A 22,588-nucleotide genomic window follows, 5' to 3' on the forward strand; every position below is an offset into this window, starting at 1 on the left:
TAACAATAGTAACGCATTATATGATGCTATAATATAAGGATATTATTGTACCTTTTGAACAAAATTTTAATTTTTAGTTTTATTTACAAAATTTTTAAATTCCCAGATATTCTTTTATGTGTTTTTACTTTAATTCATCGATGATCAAGTAGTGAAATAGCGAGTAAAACTTGTGTAAAGCATAATAATATTGTTTTACGAAGTTGCGCAAAATATACTAAAATAAAAATATTTTACAAATTGCAAAAGATATATTTATAAGAATGTATGTCAATTTCAATAAACTACATAAGACTGTATATCCAGATAGAAACGAAAAGACGATAAATAGAATATTCAGCTAGTGTTTGGAATCCCTGTTTAAAAAACAGAACTTAATAACATAAATTGACAACGAAGAAATTGCAAATAAAACGTCTCTATACTCATACTACGCGTGTTAAAATCTTCTCGGTACAGCTACGCTTAATCAACAATAACACATACCCATTAATTTCCACGAACAATTATATCAAGAGTAATCCTCTCTACAAACAAATACTTACGCGTTCTTTCATGTTTAAATTAATGTAAATTTCATTTGTCTCGCTATATCAACACTTTATACGCTTCTATACATCCAAAATCCAAAGTTGGAACATGGCAATGTGTAAAAAACTTTTTGATTTATTTCTGCATAGAAGATTCGCTCGTTATCGCTTGCTCCGCTTTCCGTGTACTTTCCTGTAACACTGAGCAGCAAGAGGTTGAACAGCAATAACACGAGTAAACATATGGCAACGTATTAATAATAGACACAAAGAAGTTTCCTGTAACCTTATCGAAGTAGTTCGTGGAACGATAACGCTATCGTTGATCCACCTACGAAAGCTAACGCGACAAGATGAGAGACTATGAGCTGAGAAACAGCAGAGTGGGTGGTGGTGCGCGCCTAATTTCCGGTTCGTTGCACAGGTTGACTCATTTTTGCATAATGCAGCCTAATAAGGGCTAATGAATGAAATGCTGTAACCTCCGATGTTGCGCAAATTGGATTTACACCACTTGCTATTCCTCCACTTTCACCTCTGCTGGGTTCAGCCCACCCCTTGTCATACTTGTAATCTCTCCATCCTCCTCTATTTCTGTTCACCCCGGGTTTTTCCCCACCATCCGTCCCATCCCTTGCATATTTGCATACTTTATAATCTACGGTACCATAGTTCACGGGGGCGAATTCTGCGAATTCCACCACGTGGAGGAAACTTATCTCGAGGAGTGCTACGATTTACGGGCAAACGAGGTCGATTCTTTCGCTTTTTTTTTTTCACCTCTTCTTCGCCCCTTCTTTTTTTAATTATTCCCTTCAACCCCGCTGAACCTTCTGACCTTTTCTCTGCTCTCTTACCCTTCATCGCTCCATTACTCGCTACGCTTCCGGTTTGCCTCCGAAGGAAACAGGCACGAGGAAAATCGCTACCACTTAAGGTAAGAAGTTCTTCTGCTCGCGAAACGTTGCTTGATCGACGCATACATGCCCGTAAGTGTAAAAAGTTCGATGGATCGTGGATGTTGAGGCAGCAAGGAAAATCAATTACCCGCACGGTCGAAAGGTGTTGCTGGCCCAGATTAAATACTCCAATCACTCGGATCGATTCGTGTAAAAGTATAAACACGTTTCACTCGATTAACAATTTTGGTACGATGATCTGACCTCCTCGTTCGGAATTGGCTCAACGAAACGCAGTTTATTCGATTGAAGTAAAGAAAAAGAGAAGAAATAAGAAAAGGAGCAAGGTTTAATCTCGCGGTGGTTTTCTGTTTTGACCGGAACATGCAGGCAGTTAGGAAGAGTGTTTTAAAGTTCAGGATAAACATAGGTCTGAAAATGAAGCCCAGCCGAGCACCGCGAGGTTTTTCTGTTCCGCCACTTCAAATGGCTTACCTGCCTTCTATTCAACGTAAATTGCGCGAAAACAAAGGTCTTCCAGTTGAAATTCCCTCGACTTCTCCTCCGAAAAGTTTCAAATATATAGCTATTCTCATAAATGATCGACGATTTAATGTATAGGATGGGGCGGTGGTCGTAGTATAAGGAGATGATTCTTCGTGAAAAAATAAGAAAATTGCTATACAATTTTTCATTGGAACTTCCGTTTTCACAGAAATCGACTTTGAAGATTAATCAAATTCGCGAACGACTGAATACGATTTCATTGTTGTATTTTTTATTACTAGCCTTTTTTTATCTGACTTCGTGTTTATAAACATCGTCTATGATAATGTTTTATTGCAGAAAATGACCAGGCAGTTACATGTATCGCAGAGGTCATATCGGTTACTTTCTCCTCAAACACACGACAGCGAATAACTGAGATAGAATCTTTTGAGGTAGAATATTACTCTCATATATGTGAAAATATCGAATCGACGTATCATTCTAACTAACCAAATTGTTAGTACGCATGATACTTGTAAATATTATAGGAATTATATAGAGACTATCAAGTTATTACTATTTGATTAATTTCAATAGATATCCTCCAAACAATCTCTAATAACAATAAATACTATTCACAGCAAATCATTCCATTGAAACCACATTTATCTGACGATCTACGATTATTTGATAAAATGATAGACATATATACATCCAGTTATTTGACCTTGTAAAGGAAAATCTAAATTTCTCTTTATCCATTTTAATTCGAATTAATTCTACTAACTTCTGAAAGACCTGTATATTGGATTAATGTAACGTTTCATTTCCAACTTCTTTCTTTTTCAGTCAATTTACATTATTCAATTGTATTATTTAACTTTATAATTATGCAAGAGAGTTCTAAGAATTTACTTCATGTTTCTCTCCTCGTAATTTCTTCCTCTACCTAACTTCATACATTTTGAACAAACAAGAATTCTTATGGTACTATGTTAAACAATTTTTTTCTATTGTGAACATCCTATTTGTATCTCCGACTTGTCTTTGAATATCACTTGTACTTTAATTACATTTTTGAACAGTATTAACTTCATACATTTTGAACAAACAAGAATTCTTATGGTACTATGTTAAACAATTTTTTTCTATTGTGAACATCCTATTTGTATCTCCGACTTGTCTTCGAATATCACTTGTACTTTAATTACGTTTTTTAACAGTATTAAGGTCTCGCGATATGAATTAATTCAGATAATTTTAACCATATTTATAGATGTTTTATTTTAGTGGTAAATTGAATCAAAGCACGAGCTTTGATCTCTGTGAACAGCATCTGCTGCATCTCATCCATAAAATACTTCGATATCTAAAAGAGGTGTACGCTACGTTACCAGTAACGCTTGCGTAATTGCTATTAGATATTCTTTTCAGACGCGTATTATATGTCGGTGTATAAATACGGAAGTTTAATCTTCGTTTAGAATCTTTGAAGAAAAATTTACTTCGCGACATTTCATAGGGAAAAACTAGATCTCAAATTAATAAGAATCTTCACCTCGTTGTACTTGAAAAATTGCATCAAGTTTATCTCTTTCATTCTCTGTTTTCATTGACACATTTTTTATTAGAAAATAACAAAGCTCCTACACAAATTTTCCAAATTACTTTGGACATCGAAATGATAACCCGGATAGTAATAATCTAAAAACACTATGTGAAGTAGCGTAAACTTTTTCAATTATTTCGTTCAAGCAAATTAATGTGATCTCAATAACGATGGTGTGTTGTTCATGTATATTTAATATATAACATTATTTAATATTGTGAAACTGAGAACATGGAAAATATTATTTCTGTATAATATTATGTTATTTCTGAGATAGTTTATTTAATGTAAAAAAGCTTTCTATTAATATGTTTTTAAATGATTAGATTAATTTAAAATATTTTTAAAATCTATCGTATTATGTATTCCCTACATATAAATGCAACTAAAACAAAAATAATTCCAACATATAAAAGTGGAGAATCTAAAAAGTGAGGAACAAAATTTTCCAAAGATAGACCCGAAAAATCATTAAAATAATGAATCCCCTATTAGACCCAATCTCCATTGCTATGTCCTGTAACGTTTTACAACGTGGTTTACACATTTCTGATACAAAATTAATTTAATGTGTCAAAATTAAGCACAGAAAGATACGCTTCTAGTATCTTATATCTATCTGTGTTTGAGCATATACAAATCTTTCATCAAACTAATTCTCATAAGAACCCTCGTGGCTCCCCTAGTTGCCGACAGTCAGCCCCTTCTTCGTCGGCTATACAAGTTTGGATCCATTTGTAAGCGGGCGATAAAAGAGCAGACTACGCTCCACGTTCGTAGAGCAAACATTGACTATAGCCCGTTAAGCAACATAAACTGAGCTTTGGGGTTAAAGAAAATACGTTCACCGATGAGTTGTCTCTGTTAACGACTTGATAATTGTCTAAACGTTACCGTTACGCAACTTAAATTATCCATCTGAAATTTGCCTCTCTGAAATACTAAAGACGCGGTTCTTTGATCTACTACAAACTGTAACGTTTGTTTGAATCGAATATCCTTATGCAATGATAAATAATCTCGTATTTAGCGCTTGGTTGATCATTTATATAAGATTTACAGCTGTCGATAATTGTAACGAGTATTGCATCGTACACGAAGTACAGAATATGTAGAATATAGATCTGTCACCCATTTTTGTGACACACTTCAAGGACTGTAACACAGACTTAGTCAATAATTATAGCATTACATGCAAGACTAATGAGGTCTGAAGAAATTTTCGTGGTCGTGAAGGAATATACGTATAATGTATACATATTTAATTCTTTAGTATGGCAAGACTTCCATTGTAGCGAAAACGATAGTCGTGTCTTATGAGGAACAAAATTTTTAAGTATTTTTGGCAAGGTTTGAAAATAGTTATGATACCAATTTAGGTTATTAAAGCAGTTATGTTGAACCTATATTCAAGTTATACCAAGTTGCCAGAAAATACCAACGCAATTGTATATTTTTGTAGAATACGAATAAAACAATAAAGCGGAATAAGATAACAAATTTGTTGTACAAGCAGAGTAGTGAAAAACAATAACGTGTATTTGACGTTAAATACAAAGCACATTTACAAATCTGAATGCTCGGAAATTAAAACTTTTATACCTGTCGATTCTAGGATCATTATGTTTTTGTTTCTGTATTTATTTGAAGAATATAATAGAATTGATTCATGTATTGAATTTCTAGTAAAATCTTTTGTAAGTGTAAGTACGTGAATCTCTTGAATGGGCGCATTAATCTCGCGGGCAAGTCGCTTTGACGGTGTCGAATTAGGGCTATAATATCAATATGCTTAATGATTGTCAAATGAAATCCCAGTAGGTCAGTCGTGATATGCTTGGCGACGACAACTCTCAATTAACGTTGAAATTGTCAACGTTCTTGACAAGTGGATTGTCTGCTACAAGGTTGCAGGATTATTGATCTATTTTGTGGTAAAATTGATCACACCCTTGAGATGTCCGGATACCAAGAAATTTCAAATTTCAACTAAATTACAGAAATATTTGATATTTCTAAAATGTATTTTCTATTAACTTGACGCTGGTTAAATATTCCAGATTGAAAATAGTTATTCTTCTGCATGATCTATCATGAAAAGCTTTCTTTCATCTTCTACGAAACGAAAATATTTCAAATCTCTTATGACGAAGTAAATACATAGTGGTATATTGGAGTTTCAGAAATGAGATCCTTTGAAGCTTTAAACTACCCAGAGGTTTAACAGGGTATGGCAAAAAAATGCATGGGAACGATTACTGAAATTATATTCCTCGATAACTTTCTGTTCGAGTAGATATTTTGAATGAAAATTATTCACGCTGTTTAAAAAAATATATACGAATAATACTGTAATAATATTCTTATTTATTTCCAAAATAACCACTGCATGGATAACGAAATTCTCTATTATGACATTTAAATATTTCAAAAGGATCTGTCAAAAGTTTCTCGTTAATAAAGATAAATATTCGTATCCAAGTAAAGACTAATTTAATTCTATATACTTCGAAACAAAAAGCTACGTCGAAAATAGAAGTTTCTCTTGCGTATATACTAACCTACCTTTTCTACAAAATAACTTTAAAAGGTTGTGTACGGAAGTATAGTAAAATAAAATACTGCCTAAATCGAGGAAAGAAAATAAATAGTTTCTACTAATCGTATCATATCTTACACCATGGTATCTTGTCTCGATACTCTTAATAGAACGTATTCCATCTCCAGCAACTTCTTAACAAATACACCGTCACACCTCGCATTACATTACAAACACTCGCATAAAAGCACATCCTTAATGAAATACAAAAATACTTAATGTAAGAATGAATTATAAGTAATACGCATTCTGAAATCTGGTTCGTCTACCAAAAGCCGAACAAATACTGATGAAATTACGAAATCCATGATTTTCCATTTCAATTAAATCCAAGAGATTTATATCGTACTTTCAATACGATCAACTATTCTATTTCCAGGAAAGAAGAAAAACAGCTACTGCTAATCGTATCTTCTATCAGGGTATCTCGTCTTAATAGAACATGGCCTATCTTTAGCCCAACTTCTTAACCAGCACACCGTCTAAAACTTCTCATCGCAGTAGGTACGCTATCAAATCTCCTAACCCCGATTATTACGATCATAGAGGAGACTAAGTAAACGATGTCGCCCGTGCAAGACGATCCCGTTTCGAATTCACACTCGCTTCCACATTGGTAAGTGGCCCTGTAGACATTAGCTTTCGCGCTTCGGGATTTTGTCGGAGCAAGAAGGGCGTGGCTCCTAATTGAAAGGGGATTAATTAACGCGCGTAGACGGTAAGAAAACCTCTCGTTGTTCGAAAGTCACGAATGCTTCCCTTCGCCCCGCGGGATTTTCTCTCGAATTATGCACACGGGGTTTCTCATCCTGAGCTCGTATTTCCTTGAAAAACGCGTGGGAGCACAGCTACCGCTGTGTCCGTGCCAGTGAAGGTGAACGAGAGAAAGAGAGAGGCGAACCGGTTGCATGGAAAAGTAGGAGATGGATGGAATTTTGATAACGTCAGAAGAGAACATGTTTTACCGCAACAACCGCGATATTTCCTCTCGCAGTTGTACCTAGCCAAAAGAAAGAAACGACCATGCTACTCTTAGGCTATCACATTGCCTCAGAACGATTTAAAGAGGTATTCTCTATCGTGAACCTTTAAGGAAATTGATTTTTTGGGAGCGCGGGGAGGGGAGCTTTTTTAAAGGGCATGTGGTTTTAAGGATACACGTATAAAATTCTGTGTATGGGATAAAATCATTATTATATTGTCAAGTATGTTGGAAAAGTTTTGAAATTTCTTCCGCTTTTTGCATTTTAAGGTTAATTTAGAATATTATTACGTTAAGGAACAAATATTTCTGACAATTTTCAAATAGATAGAGTAAAAATTAAGATTTAATTCACTGGAATATACAAGAAAGGATTTAATTTAAACAATAAAGAAAAGAAATGTGGAAGAGAAGTAAAGAAATGTAATTTTCATTATCGAAGAATGAGTTAATGAAGATGAAAATTGTATTCATAATTAATTTTCTATCAGAAGCACAAAGAATACGATTAAATCAGCGGTTGCATTTCAACTTGATTACATGTAGTAATGGCTAACACAAAAGATAATTAATTGCCTAACATGCTACTAACATGTGTACAGAGCGTTACTAATGTAATTACACTTCCACTAGCATGCTTTAAATTTTTCTGTAAATCAATATGTGTGTAATGTTGCTTATTTTACAATGCGTAGTACGATAGTATTTAATATCATAAAAATACAAAAATGAAATAAATATTTTCGAAATAGTATAACAATACATTTATCGAAAATGGCTAGAAAATTGTATTCAAAAAAACTATTAAAAGTTACAAAATATTTCTTTATTTTTATACTTCAGCGGCATTGAATAGCGTAGTATTAGCAATTACTGTTTCGACGATATCATAGTTATTCATAGCTTTCATATTACAGCTATCGATTCAAAAATGATCCCGTCATTGCGCGAAAATGTAAAAAATTTTCGGAACCTATTCAGATCAACGTATTAATCATCAGGAAATACAAAGACATTGTTCTCCTCTATTTTTCACGCAAATCATCTATTCATGGCCAAAACGCTGAAAATTAATAGCACGGGTGCGCTATATACCATTGATATAATGTGTTCGTTATCTCTTCGCTGTAAACCCTTGCACAACACTGTGAATTCAAACAGAAAATGTTGAAACACACGAAGCGTGCGCGTCGAGAAGTTGCCAGCTTAGAATTTCCTCTGTCAGAGATCTGGAACGGATCATTTCTCTTGCCGAAATTCAGCGGCACAAATGGCTAAGAATCATAGTGATGCAAGTCAATTCACCGCTATTCTTCAAAAAATAATGTTCTACGTTTATGGTTGTAAAAAATTCACTACATTTTTCTGACCATGAGAATGTATTGTATACGTTTGGCTTACAAATGTTACAATTTTACAAGTCAAACTTTACGGGCTTATTTTACCAATAAACTTTCTGCAAGAAATTATCATCAAAAATTATCATTTTTTTCCACCTTTCAATTTATGGAGTTGACCAAACTGTCTAGTTTCAGAACAACTCAAATGTCGACGTGCACGGTTGTTTCTAACGACGAAACGCGTGTGCACCAGTAGAGTTCACGCGATACGTGTTTCGTCCGAAATTCGCTAAAGTATCCCAATAAAAAGTACTGTGAACCGCGTGGCAGGTTATATCGCGAAAATATCACGTCATACTTTTGCCGCAACTGCGACCCGTAGTTTCTGAACTATCCTGACATTCGGATGGTCTGACGGTAGTCGCGTTTGCTAGAACGGGTCACAAGCCTGGCCAATAAACCGCAGACTCCAAGTTTTCGTTTACGGGAGCATTTTTACAGGCGAGACAATCATTACGCATGTAGGCGGACTCATAATGCGGCGAAATGCTACGAGTATGCGGAAAGTGAGGTAATATCCAACCACCGTCGAACCTGGACGGTTGCTCCTGACATGGCTAAAATATATTCTCTTTCGCGGTTCCAAAAACTGTTTGCTATACAGAAAACTAGCGAATGGACATCTTCGATAAAAAGAGTAAACACCACTGTCTGATGAATATACTAAACGAATGAGGTTTGCGTCCCTCGTGTTTTAAACGAGATAGGGAACTCTGATGTAGAGACGCAAACGGTATAATAAAAACTATTTCGACATAGCTAAAGTTTTTCTAACAAAGATGAGTGGCGATATTTTTTGAAATATCTAAAATTTCTTAAGTTTCTCTGCAAAGATTATCTTGTTATAGGTGCTGTCTTCCGATAAAAGGAAAGAGAAAGAAGGAATACTCTCTGAAACGATAAAAATTTCTTATACATGCATGGAAAGACTATTTCGTTATAAGTAGTGTTTTTTGATGGCAGAAAATACAGCGGAGAATATTTTTTGAAGTATGTATGTATTTGAAGTTTTTAAATTTCCAGGAAAATTATCTTTTTAGGTGCACGTTTGAAATCCTTATGGAAGAAATATAAGAACGTAACGAGAGAAAGTTTTTAATTAGTACTAAACTGAGAAGTGTTCGGGAAAGTTGGTTTTAGTATAAATAGTTGTTGAAGATTGTGAAACTAGTAAAATGTTATATATGCTGTGAAAGTAAAACTGAATAGGAGATGACGCGCGGTGAATGTAAAAGATCCATTATACTGTATACTTTTGTACGACTTTCAACAATTATATGAGATAACAAAATGTTTTAGAAAATTGTACAATCGGAAAAATATCTTGGATGATCTTAAAACCACCGAATGAGATATTTGATAATAATATACTTCATTATTTGATCTGGATGGAATATTAAGCTATACAGTAGTTAAATGACAAATGGATTATACAATAATTATGAATAACATATGATATAATAAGCTATATAAACACGTTTTAAATGTAATTATGACGTGATAGACATTGTACGAAGACATATTGTATTTCTCATAATAAATGTTAATAGAATAAAGAGCACACTACACTAAATGCGACCAAAAACAGCTAATAATTCCGAAATATTATAATAGTGGAACACAATGGTTCAAAGCAAATAGAATATTCCACGGATAAAACAAAGATCCGATTATACAGTTAATGAAACCATTTAGAATTTAATTGTATCATAATTATGGAACGCAAATTATTGTTCTTTATACGAATATATGTATATTATATAATCATATGGATGTACTTGTGAAATACAAGATGTGTCCGCCGATTATTTCAATACTTTTCATTTGTGTTAGTTTCTAAATTCCTGTCACATAATCATCATTTCTTCCATAAATTAGGAATCAAAGTTACGTAACCAAAAATTTGTTCATTCCATTAAGTAAGAAACAAGCTTCTACTAATTTTTTGATGAAAGAGCATGAGTTCGGTAAATTTTTATTAAATCGTTACAATGTTAAAAAGTGAAGAAAGTATTTAATACCACTTCTGTTCTAAACTCATTATCTTTAAACTATTGGTGCTGCAAACGATTGTTTAGATTCGAAAAGATTAGATGTATGGTGGGCTGCAGCTAAAATTGTTCATCTCTCGGAATGTCTACCATGCCCAATTACAGTGCGTTAGTAAAAGGTTTTGAAGAAAGCTGTGAACCGCAAATGCATTTCGTGATTTTGACTTCTGACGAGACTCAGCCTGGTCTTCAACATCTCCCGCCATAAAAGAAACGAGAAAACTTTCTTGCTTGCCTATTCCATCCAAATAAATGCGAATATTAATTTTTTAATCCTTCCTATTTCTACCACGAGTATATTTAGAAACACAACACACGTGAGAAGCTAAATACAGAAATCATTTGAAATCAATCGAGTACTACGTGACAAAAACGACCAATACCTTTAAATCTAAAATCTATTTACCTTGTCGAGAATAATGCAACTCGATTCACAACATCGAATCGATGTTAGAAACATAACTTATTGTCGAATGAAAAGTAACCGGTTCTATAAAAATCATTACCACCAATACCAATTAAGCATCGACAATTGATGACTTAATTAGATATAATTTTTCTCCGATATAGTTACAAATACACTTTCATTTATATAATATAACGAACATTTTGTTTAACAAAATCGAAATTTTATAACGAGCCGAAATTAAAGATGCTAATATATTCGTTTACTCTCCCGGTCGTCTTTGTTACGAAACCTTCAATTATTTCTATTTCCATTCAAAAGGAAACACCGACTATCTATCTCAATGACACGACGCACTTTCCGAATGAAGGATCAGAAGAAAGGGTGATCATAGACGATCCCATACAAAGCCCTCGATGCGATTTCCTGTTCAAGATTCTAATGATAATAATCTCTCACTGTTGGCTAGGAATGTCGTGTCGTATCAGCGTGCACGCTCATACACGTCAAATCGTTTATTATCGCATTCGCGCCAGTTGGACATTCGTGTATATTATTAAACCATCTTCACCCTCGACGTACGGCGCACCGTCTCTTTACGTTCACGGACGTTTCTAAAATTACGCGGCAATCTCCCCTTTACTTCGTTTTCCGAGTCTTCTCTTTACGGCCCTCTCGTATCCACTTGCTAGCATTCCGCCGCGTGTTCGCACGTGCGTTTTCATTTGAAACATCCGTGGAAACCCCGCTAAATACCTCTAGCACGCGGATTCTAAAAGCGTAGATCAAAAGCGACACAGTTACGCATATTATTTTGCGATAAATCCTTTCATGGATGTCAACGTGTAATTTTGACAACTGTGTTAAATGATAGCAGCAAAGTCTGTTTATTTGCATCTACGTGTGCTGGTGTATTTATCGAACGAGGTTATGTTCGACGATGCTGTGTGCCGAACGATATTGAAAGATTTATTTCGGACACCGTGCTGCTCACTCTGCAGATATAAATTTAAATTTACCAGCCTTTTTTGTTCCTTGTCGGTATAATTTCAACGTATCACATCGTGGATAACAGGATTTTTTATGGATTCATGGGAAATTTAGATATACAGAAATGTCTAAAATATCTAAAGTAAACAATTCGTTATAATATTTCGAATGAGCGAAAAAAATCTCTACAATTCCATCTCTTTGGTTATATACAGACAATATAAAATTATATAAATAACCGCAGCCTAGTGATTATTTTGTATCGTAAATGTATATTATACAAAGTCTTTATAAAAAGTGACGTTATAACGTTTATCTCTAATTTCGTAAAAAATGATTACTCGTAAATTGTTAGCTTTTTGCTACAAACAATTTCTTTTTAATCTTTCATATACAATTTCTTTATTATATACAAAAATAAATGAAATTTGTACGAGGCTGTGAAATGCTACAAAATTTCGATTATTCTCGTTGCCAATTAATTCAACTAATAAAGAAATTTTAAGGACACAAAATAAAATTCGATTTCATGTAACACATTTAAGGCTACACAGAGGTAGATATATGTAGATGTAAGTACACATTTATCATATCATGTTGAATAAACATTTCCCTACTCACAAACATTTTGCAATCAATACAAACGGCAACGTAAAATGAAAATATTGAAACCTGCAATAAACGAAACTTGTAATTACGTATACAGTTGCTCATTCACTGTAAATAGTATTCTTAAAATAAAACATTTCAAACGTATACAAATCAACGTACATTTATACAAATACTAAACATACTTTTAATAGAACATAAAAATACTTGATAGAAAAAATCAATTATTATTATTGTAGTCTGATAAAATATTTGTGATTATATGTAGTACTTAATACAGGGAAACTGAAAAAGAAGATCGAAACAAATGTCGATTAAATTACAGAACATTCATATCATATTTAAAGACAACGTTTTATATTATTTGTTATTTTGTACTGTTTATACGGAAAATTGAAACGGTCGATTCATTAGGAAACTATAGTTTTTTACCAGTTCGCATTAACATTGTTCATAATACGTATCTACAGGTGTTTTTATCGTAAAAATTTAATTTCAATTAACCTTCCTATAATTTGCTGTAGGTACATACAAACGTATCTGAAGCAGCAAAATCTATGTTGCTTTATTTTTTATCAAGTGAATTGCTATATTATATAAAAAATATACATCTAATTAATAAATTTTGTATTTCCATATAAAGATTTCATCGTAGTCACAAAATACGTCTATACTTTTAATAATATTTTACGTGTTCAAGTGTACATTAAGTTAATTACTCAAAGTCTTGTATTCCTATATCCTTGTATCCCTATATCCTTATATATACCCATAAGAATAAGATACGAAAGATAATTATGCTTAACTCCATTTAATAGAACGAAAAGAAACAACGCCAAATACCGCCGATTTATAACACAATTTTCCTTTCAGAAAATTTTCCATTTACTTCTGCGTTAACCAAACAATTACGTCCGGAAGTAGCGAGTACGTTCTTAATAGAACGTCGTAATTCACAGCAAGAATACCTCGCCCATCTAATTGCTTCGCCAACCATCCTGAATCACCTTACACTCGTATAAAGATTCGATCGTGCCCTAAATGTCTCATCCAGTAAAGATTCGACGGATCGAAGTCATTCTCCTGCCACTAGCTTTCGATTAGGTTTCTGTTTCCCACCCTCGCTTTCTCATCGTTACGCGGCTATTCCCGCTCCTATATATCCTTATACAATATATCCAAAGATTATTATAGTACATTGCATACCTTACACATGTGAAGCCTATAGGCAAAGAATATGATAATTTCCAATTCTCCGTAAGAAAACAGTTTTAAAATTCAGTACGATGTCAGATCAATGCCATGTTAACAAAATTGTCCTTTTATTTCGTTCTGCAGTTAAACGTGTGCTTTCTTTCATCGAATTAAAAATATCTAAGAATATTGCTCATCATAATATTCACATATTGAAGAGTAATTTACAACTTCTTCATTTCCACTTTCAATTATGCAGAAATATTCTCCTATTTAATTATAAAGTAGGGCGTTCTTCTTATTAGCATAGTGATAACATTAATGGATCTTAAAAAATTTTCTTGTAACAGAATAAAACAATAATTATACAATTTTTCAAGTTTCATCACTTTTCTATCCAGGTTGCGATATTTCCCTCCTGTGATCTTCGTTTACGTTTTAGACAAAAGGACAAGGCAAAGATAGAGTGGGTGAAGCGTGAATGTAACTACGCACGATAGAAGTTCTCGCGATATCGTGGTCCTTGCCGTGGTCGCTATGCAGGCCGTGGTGACGCGCAGTTGCGCCGCAATGGAAATTCAAGAAAGCCGGTGGGTTCATTCAAGGCTCGGCTGTTTTTTCCTCTTTCTTTGCCCCGAAGAAGTCCGCGAACCGTAAGATGCATTCAGCGTATCCCGCGGGGACTTTCCCTAGCTAATGCGAGATGAAATTACAGCCCCCCGGGGTTCCGGTCGACAGTCACGCCGTCTACTCCAAAGACACTGGCCTAACCTCTCTTCTCTATCTTTGCCAGCTTCCCTTTCAACTCTTTCTCTACGCTTTCTTCGTCCTCCCGTGATCCTCCATCCTTTCGAATGCTCATACATACGAAGAGAGGCATTCGTTTCAACTCGTTTGGTCGCTGCTCTGAGCGAACGTTTACCCTTATAAAAAGCTTGCCCTTAATCTTCAACGGAAGCCAACTCCAGCTTCTGAACAGAGTTTCAAAGAGGAGTTTTCTAGTTATTGGAGAATATTCTCCCGCTTTAACGAGATAACTTGTACTATTACGATCAAAGATTGACAGTACGTGATACACCGTGGTCTTTGGAACCACTTAATCGCTCTTGCTCCTTTGACCAAAACAAAGAATTCGAATTCACGAGCATTCGAGAACGTTTCCTCGAAAATGGGTACACACCTATGTAATGAAATTTAAAAATTAACAAGGAGTAAATTGACCAGTCTGACTCCTAACGAGACACATATGATATCTTCTCATTCTTCCGTCATTATATTAAAGACTAATGGTGTCTCATAATATAAAACAAACTTGACTGTTCCGCGCAAAGTTCAAGATTGAATTTAAAGATGTTGGATACCGTATAATCTATACTATACAATGTCATATGCCTGATATATTTTATTATCAATCATATGCGGCGCGTCCTTTGCTGCTTCTCCAACGATATATCCTACGCATGGCGCGAAAATATTTCATTCAAATATGTCGAATGAACGAATCAATTATCGACCTCGAGTTTTATCGAACTTTAACCAACGAAGAATCGATTAGCAGAATAATTTGTACATTATACGTGTTGCTGTTGGCATTTTATATAGGAGAAACGTATTCGATATTCTTAACTATAGAGCAGTATAGCGAAGTGTTTCCGATTTCTACGGCACGAAGCAATTCTCGAAGGTTTCCAACAAACGTAGTCGATTCTTTATGTGTGTAACCTTATTCTTATTCGTGAAAACGTAAAGCGGAGTTTAAAAAATATTAATAGCATTCTAAAAGTTTGTAACTGGAAAAACGAATGGATTATTAATGACACGGAGAACGTGGACTTATTGCTCCTTTATGTAGCTTTATATCCGTGAGAGTGAAAAAAGCCTGGCTATTATTCGACGTCATTTACATTAATTCAAGCTAAAACTCCTTTCTTCGACGCGGCATCGTGCAAAGAACAATCAAATGTAATTGACGGTACGTTAATTACAAAAGTATACTCATACAGGAACAGCTAACGATCTTCAGAAATTCGCTTAGCAACAAAAACAGAACGACAGCGATGAATAAATTATAAACATCAAAGAAATTATGTATACAGTTTTTGCACCAGCTGGCATTCAAACAAAGCTCGTCAAATGAGAATATGCAACGTGACGTGAACAGGCAGCGTAATTTACAAAGACATGGTTACCTCCAATTAAAATCCAGCTGTTTGTAGCTAAAGATAAACGATATCGTAACAATAACGTTAACGTGTCCAGTTTGATAAAACTGACAATGTTTGGTGCTAGAACTGATGAAACTTCTTCAATCAATTGTACAATATTACACCTTACCAATAATACAAATTCATTTGTATAGCAATGGAACGAACTGTATTTTAATTCAGAAGGTAGTAATTGTATATGAAACAATGAATAGAAAATGTAGAATAATATTTTTTCGTTTTCTCGTCTTCGATCGATGTTGCAAATTTATTGAGAATAACCTATATACACACGTAATACGTAGAATACGATTACGTAAAAAATCAGGAAAGATAATTTCAATTAATTTTACATGGACCACAAATATCCAGTGGCAAACGTTTCTTTTATTATTTGTCTTTCATCGTATAATACGATGAATAGGTACGATATTCCATGAATTGTTAATGTCGATTTAATTGGAGACGAAATTTCCAATAAGAAGATATTACTTTTTATTTTCAGATACTCTTTCATGTGAATTAATTCAGGGATCATAATGACTCTTTGATAAAATAATAAAATTACCACCCCTGATCGAAGAATTAATAATTCTTCATTTCAAAGATGAGTTAATATAATGAATGAAATTTTACAATTCACAGAACTGTACCTAGGTATCAGTATTAATAGATCCCCTTACATGATAGTAATAAAATGGGTAATAAAGTAACATTCGATAAGAAAATTTTAGAAGTTTTACAAGATACAAAATCAGCTGATTATCCCATTCTAGATAAACATTATGAAGACTGTTTGTATAATAGAAATTTATAATCTATAACCTGTCGTTTGCCAATTCATTAATATTATCTATCGGTAAACAATTATATAAGAAAGCTAATTACAGTAATTATAAATAGCTAATTATAACAGCCTCTTGGCATCACTATGTAATTCCGACATCGATTTCGCTCTTACAGCCATCAGCTGTGAAGCAAGTTGCCAGAGAATACAATCGAGTATACATTCTTACTTACGATCGCTAGACCAAACTCATCTATCACGCCAGTGAAGTTGCCGGCGACTACTTTGACGTTTCTCGTACTCGTGGATTAACTCGTGTCATTTTCTCAACATCGGTAAGGCAGTCCTCGATTATTACCGAAACTGATAGCGGGTTTGCTTGGCTAATACGCGCGTCGAGGAGTTTCAAGCAGCGTCGGCAGTAAAGAGAGTTGCCCGCTTCAGTTAAGTCACTCTGTAAAGTTTCCGCGAGAGAGGTACAGCCGTGGCCCGTTAATGTGTCGTAAATCGTTGCTTTCGCTCCGTGCACAAGTCAACCACAGAGATTACACTCGACCAAGGCAGTCAAAAGTGATTCTCTCTCTCTCTCTTTCTCTCTTGGTTCAGCTTAGTCAAGTATCCGGTCTTAACAATGTACAAGGCTGAGCGTGGATTCTCCTAGTCTCGAGTATCCGTACCGTGAAAAGGTAGCTTTAGCTCGTTTAACAGCGATGGGACGAGCGAGGCTTCCAGAAGGAGGCGACTGCAACCGTTGCAAATCGTCGAAAAAGCGAGGCCCCGGAATCAAATGAGTTTACACAACGACGATGACGACAACGAAGTTTCGTGAGTGTAATCAAGCTAGGGATCGAGAAACACGGTGAAAAGGGAATTGCCACACGGGCTAAGGGATAACCTTCTTCTCTGCGATTTGAATTTCCGCCCAAAGGCAAACGAGCCAACACCCCAAATGAGCGCACGGCTCCTAGGGATCATTCGTCGAACGTCGATAGAGAAAACTCGATAAATGCCGACGCAATAGTTTCTTAATTACAAAGAGACTCGTTAAGGTTTGTCTATTAGATAGGATATTTCGCTTTCGGAACGGAATGAGCAAAGGAGAGAGGAAGATAGAGGCCAGTGCACCGAGATATCGAGCCACGACAAAGAGCACCGCTACGCGTAGAAATCGTTCCAAAGAGAAATGAAATCGATTTGCATTTCCAAAGAACTCTGATTGTATGGAGCACCGGAAATTCCTTTGCCAATTTCGAAGTCATTACTCGGTCGTTGCAGGCTACTCGTACGAAATCATCGAGCAATTTCGCGTTACGGATATAATCGTAGTTCACATATGTATATATACGGTATGTATATCGAATGGAATATTGTCTAGAAAAAAAAAAAAAAAAAACGAAGAATAATTTCGAACGCGGTAGACTGCACCAGCGTATTACCGCAACAAAGTTCATGGACCAATGTGACTTGGTATCTCTCCTAGCCTCTTCTTCGTACGATTCACACGAGAGAAAGGCCACTAGAGGGTTCTTCGACGGTCTTTGTCCTTCGATGCAAATGAACGTACATCTTCGCAATTTCACCTCGATACCTATATCTCAACGATAGAAAGCACAAGATCCACGCGTTCTCCCTTGGAGAACAATTTCAGTGAATCAGCTGGGACAATAACGAAAAGGTACAAAGCCACGCTTCTTTCAACATTGTTCCTTGTAACTCCTTTGCACGCTTGGTTTCAGAAGCAAAAAATATTTCTTTGCTTAACAGAGCTTCGCGAGCTCAGCGTATTTCCTTTTGTCTCCTCGTCTCGCGCTTCCGGCGTAACGATGAAAAAAGGATTCCCGCGACAGCACAAACAAAATAGTGTCAACAGTCGTCGTAAGACATATTTTCCCCGCCATTTTATTCTCTCGCTCTGCTCAGTCACATTCCTTTTTTTGAAACCACCAGCTGACCAAAGGTACGGAAGAAACGACGACGCCCCCTGATTCGCGTTGGCGAGATGCCGGACAACGTGCTAAGAAAAAAAGTAACGGCACCGTGTCACACGACAATGTTTCATCCGGCACGAGAGGGAGAGAGCCGATGATCCTTGTCATTTTGTCACATTAGACGTGATTACTCGCGTCCCACGCGTCAACGCACACTCAAACACGCATCGTGTTTCACATATGTATTTTCTACTTCCGTATGTTTATCCAAATACGAATGAAACGCGATGGCGACTCGCGACAGCTTACCTGATATCACGAAGAAAGCGAATGCTGCTTTTAGCCACAGGTGGCGAGTCATCTCGAATCCGCGGATAACCTCTCTTTTTTTGTCTCGATCACTGGTCTTTTTATTCACACTAGCACACCACTCGCGTATTTATGTTTCCGTTACGTTGATTACGAAAACATGGAAAGTGTAGAGAATCTTTGGCAACGCATCAATGTACGTTATAAACTGACAATTGATTTATAGTTGTCTCATGAGATAGTCATGGTACACAAAGTGGGCGGTGAACGCCACCGTTTTTGCCCGAACGAAACCCGTCACTACACGTTGTCTCCGAAACGAAACGTCAAACTCACCGTGTGCAGCGTGCGGTACCGACTGATCGCGAAACTACGCTGCCGGAGGATCGCGGCGGTGGCGACAGCGGCGATTCGAATCGCCGTGAACCGCGAGACGGAGGGACGTTTAATTTTTCCTTCACGTGGCCGCCACACGCGAGATCCAAACTCTTTCTCGCAGCGTAACGCGCGAACAGAAAATACGATCGATGCCGTATCGGTCGGCGAACGTTATCGATCACCGTTTGCGAAGCAACGCCACGAGCACCAGAAGAGATTTTAAGCACTGTTGACAGGGTAATTGCACGTATATCTGCACTGGATTGCGACAGACGAGACTGAGCGTCGCCGCGCGAAGCTGTTCCGCCGCGAGCCGCGCGTGCGCAGACCGCCCTTCTATCCCCACCACTGCGCTTCGCCCGAACCATCCGAAAGATCGCGCGTCCCTTTCGCTCTGTATCGTTTCTCGCTCGTGCTCGTTCGACGAAGACCATCGCCACTCGCCCTCTCTGCACGCACACGATCAACGGGTCGCGCCGTGATCTTATTCCACACCTCCTTTCGGGGTGAGACGAAAACGCGAACACAGAGAGGGAGAAAGAGAATCCAAGCCCTCTGGATTCAATTTGCCGACCGAAACTTTTTGTTGAATAAGGTTTGTTACGTATCATCATTCAGTCGCATTAGGGCCATTGTCGAGCCACGGCTTCCTCCTCTTGCTCTTACTCGAGACTTTATACTATATTTTCTAGCGTCTGTAACGTCTCCGTTGACGGCCGGCCGAGGCTATGTTGAATGCTATCCTGCAAACCGCAAACGTACTCTACCCACAAGCTACGATATCCCTCTGACGCGCATTACACTCTTGTCCGTCTCGCATCGGTCGAGCTGTCCGCAGGCGCCAGGGTGTCGAACTGTGTAACAACATATGTATGCTGATCCCTCGCTCGAAGGCACATCGACAACGCAATTCACGGAGTCTCGTTGGAAGTTCGAGAGGAGGATGTGAACGTCGACCTACGACAGTTAGGAAATCTAAGTGCTCGATGAGTAACGGATTCACGGTTCCCTGTATCCTGTCTGTTCAGCGATTACGTTTATGCACGATTTACGCGTCGCGAAATTTATGACCGAATAAACTAACCGTGCCGGATTTTCGTGGCTATCTAGCTACTCTACTTGAAAATCCTGCCGGACAGAATTCCAGATTTTTCGAGGGATATTGTTAGAAGCACATCTGACTCGCTTTGTAATGTAAATTCTATATTGCAAAATCACAAAAAAAGATATTTGAACTTCGTAGTTCGTATTGTAATTAGTTCGTATTAAAATGGAAATAACGCAGGACATATATTTTATTGAATATTATCATAGTGAAGAAAATATTCTATTAAATATTGTTAATTGAAAAGTAATATAAAGACGAGCTATCGAATTTGGATTATCATATAAGTTGGAATAGCATAAGTTTATATACGTACGTATGTATATAAACTACCTTTATATATAGGTACGTCGTATGATAGATATGATACGTACATGTAATATAAGTGTAATATACGTATAAATACAAACCAGATAAGTGGAATTATACAAAGAACATAATACTTTTGTAATAATAAACATATCTGTTTTTACGAATCATATGCACTAAATGTTAGTATATTTCACATCCAGTATATCTCTGCTACTTATTCTAAGCTATATTTCAGGACGTTTGATAAATATTACCTATAAAATTCTCTAAACCAAGAAGATAAGAAGCTTCTAAACCAGCAAGATAGCCCACTTCTCACAATTATTACGCCGAAAGATCTAACAAACGATCTTACAAAGTAGGTGCGCATATCTTGTTCTCGAAATGCTCGAATTTTCAGAAAACAATTTACCGCTTAAATACGCACGCATTCATTAGGAATATCGCAAAAAGTCCAGCAAAGCGTAGCTTTTACGAGGGCACATCCGCGATTCCAATTTATCTTTTCCTGACCCGTTCTTTCGCTCAGCCTTTGTCGCCTTTCTTTCTTTCGCTCTCCGCCTTTTCCTTTTTCATGTCTCGTGAATCTTGACCCCGGAAGTGCCTAGAAGCGAAAAGGGGATCGGGGAGAAGCGCGCAAAAGGCAGCAAGACGCCGGTGAAATATTACGAAGACATCATTCGTTACCGCTGCGTCGTTTATCCGTATCGTCGTTCCACCTCGAACGTATAAAACTACCTTCCATCCTCATTCACAGCGGTTCACGTCTGCATCTCCGTCTACGCTACCGCTACGGTATTCGGAAGATCGCACTTTAATAGGACAACTCGGACCAAAAGGGCGAAAACTGTATTCCTTTTCTTGCGCAGAACACGGGAACACGGCATTAGTTTCAGGAAGACAGGAAGCAAGCACGTCTGAATTATCGCACGTTACTTATTTCCTCTTTCCACGTGTCGTCCTTTGTACGAGAGCAGCGCGCGGTTACATGTACATTCTCGGTAATAAGTATTTAGGCATTTACAAAAAGTCAAATAAATCTCGGAAATGATTACGGGATTATTAAAATCTTTAAGAATTCGTTCATACATATTAGGATATTTACAAGAAAGGAAATAAATCTCAGGAATTATTTGGAAATTATTAAAAACTTTAAGAATTATGAGCTAGTTTGAAACGAACGTAAAAATGAATAGAAATTAAAGACTTTTAACCAATTCTGACACTCGTATTATTGAGTATTCTATCATATTTGTTCTTACTCCAATTTTTAATTCAGAGTTTCGATGCCTTTCTCTGAATTTTGCGTCAAATTTATATAACATTCTTCACGAAGTTTAGGTTAAAGGATGAGAAATTCATTCATAAAGAAATTCATCGTGTTTTTCTTGCGATAGTCTTTAGAATCTGTTTGATCGTTATCTTGTACGAATGTAAAATCGCGATGATCATATGTAATACACGGAATGTATTTCAGTATCGTAAGACTTATGGATGGGGCTGTACATACACCCACGTGGAACGTCTAGCAACCTGGAGAAAAATATGCACGATACCTACGACGGCGGTATGTATACTCTCAAAAACGTGTAACTTATGTGAACGCCTACGAGCGCAAGCGTGAACCATCGAGAAGTATCGAGAGTCGGGAACGGACTTGAGCAAAAAGAGGGTAATATGTAAAAAGCCGTAGTGGATCGTCTCGCCAGAAGCATTGAACGACGCACCGTTACGCACTTCAGCGGCCGTCCAATTTTTCTCTTTCTACCCTCCATCCCTCTCCTCCGCGTTTCTTTCTTTTGGTCTT

The 22,588-nt window shown here is 36.5% G+C and overlaps 1 protein-coding gene across 2 annotated transcripts in view; it reads right to left on the reverse strand.

Annotated features, from left to right (window-relative positions):
- Positions 1-19,628, reverse strand: part of LOC139987773 (uncharacterized) — a 209,141-nt gene extending 189,513 nt beyond the window's left edge. For both annotated transcript variants that reach the window (XM_072004401.1, XM_072004400.1), the window contains exon 1: positions 18,987-19,628. In XM_072004401.1, the coding sequence (XP_071860502.1) occupies positions 18,987-19,038 (52 nt within the window). In that variant the 5' untranslated portion in view covers positions 19,039-19,628. The remainder of the gene's footprint in view (positions 1-18,986) is intronic.
- Positions 19,629-22,588: the final 2,960 nt, after the last annotated feature.

The sequence above is a fragment of the Bombus fervidus genome, chromosome 5 (assembly GCF_041682495.2).
Source record: "Bombus fervidus isolate BK054 chromosome 5, iyBomFerv1, whole genome shotgun sequence".
In the NCBI taxonomy this organism is placed as follows: domain Eukaryota; kingdom Metazoa; phylum Arthropoda; class Insecta; order Hymenoptera; family Apidae; genus Bombus; species Bombus fervidus.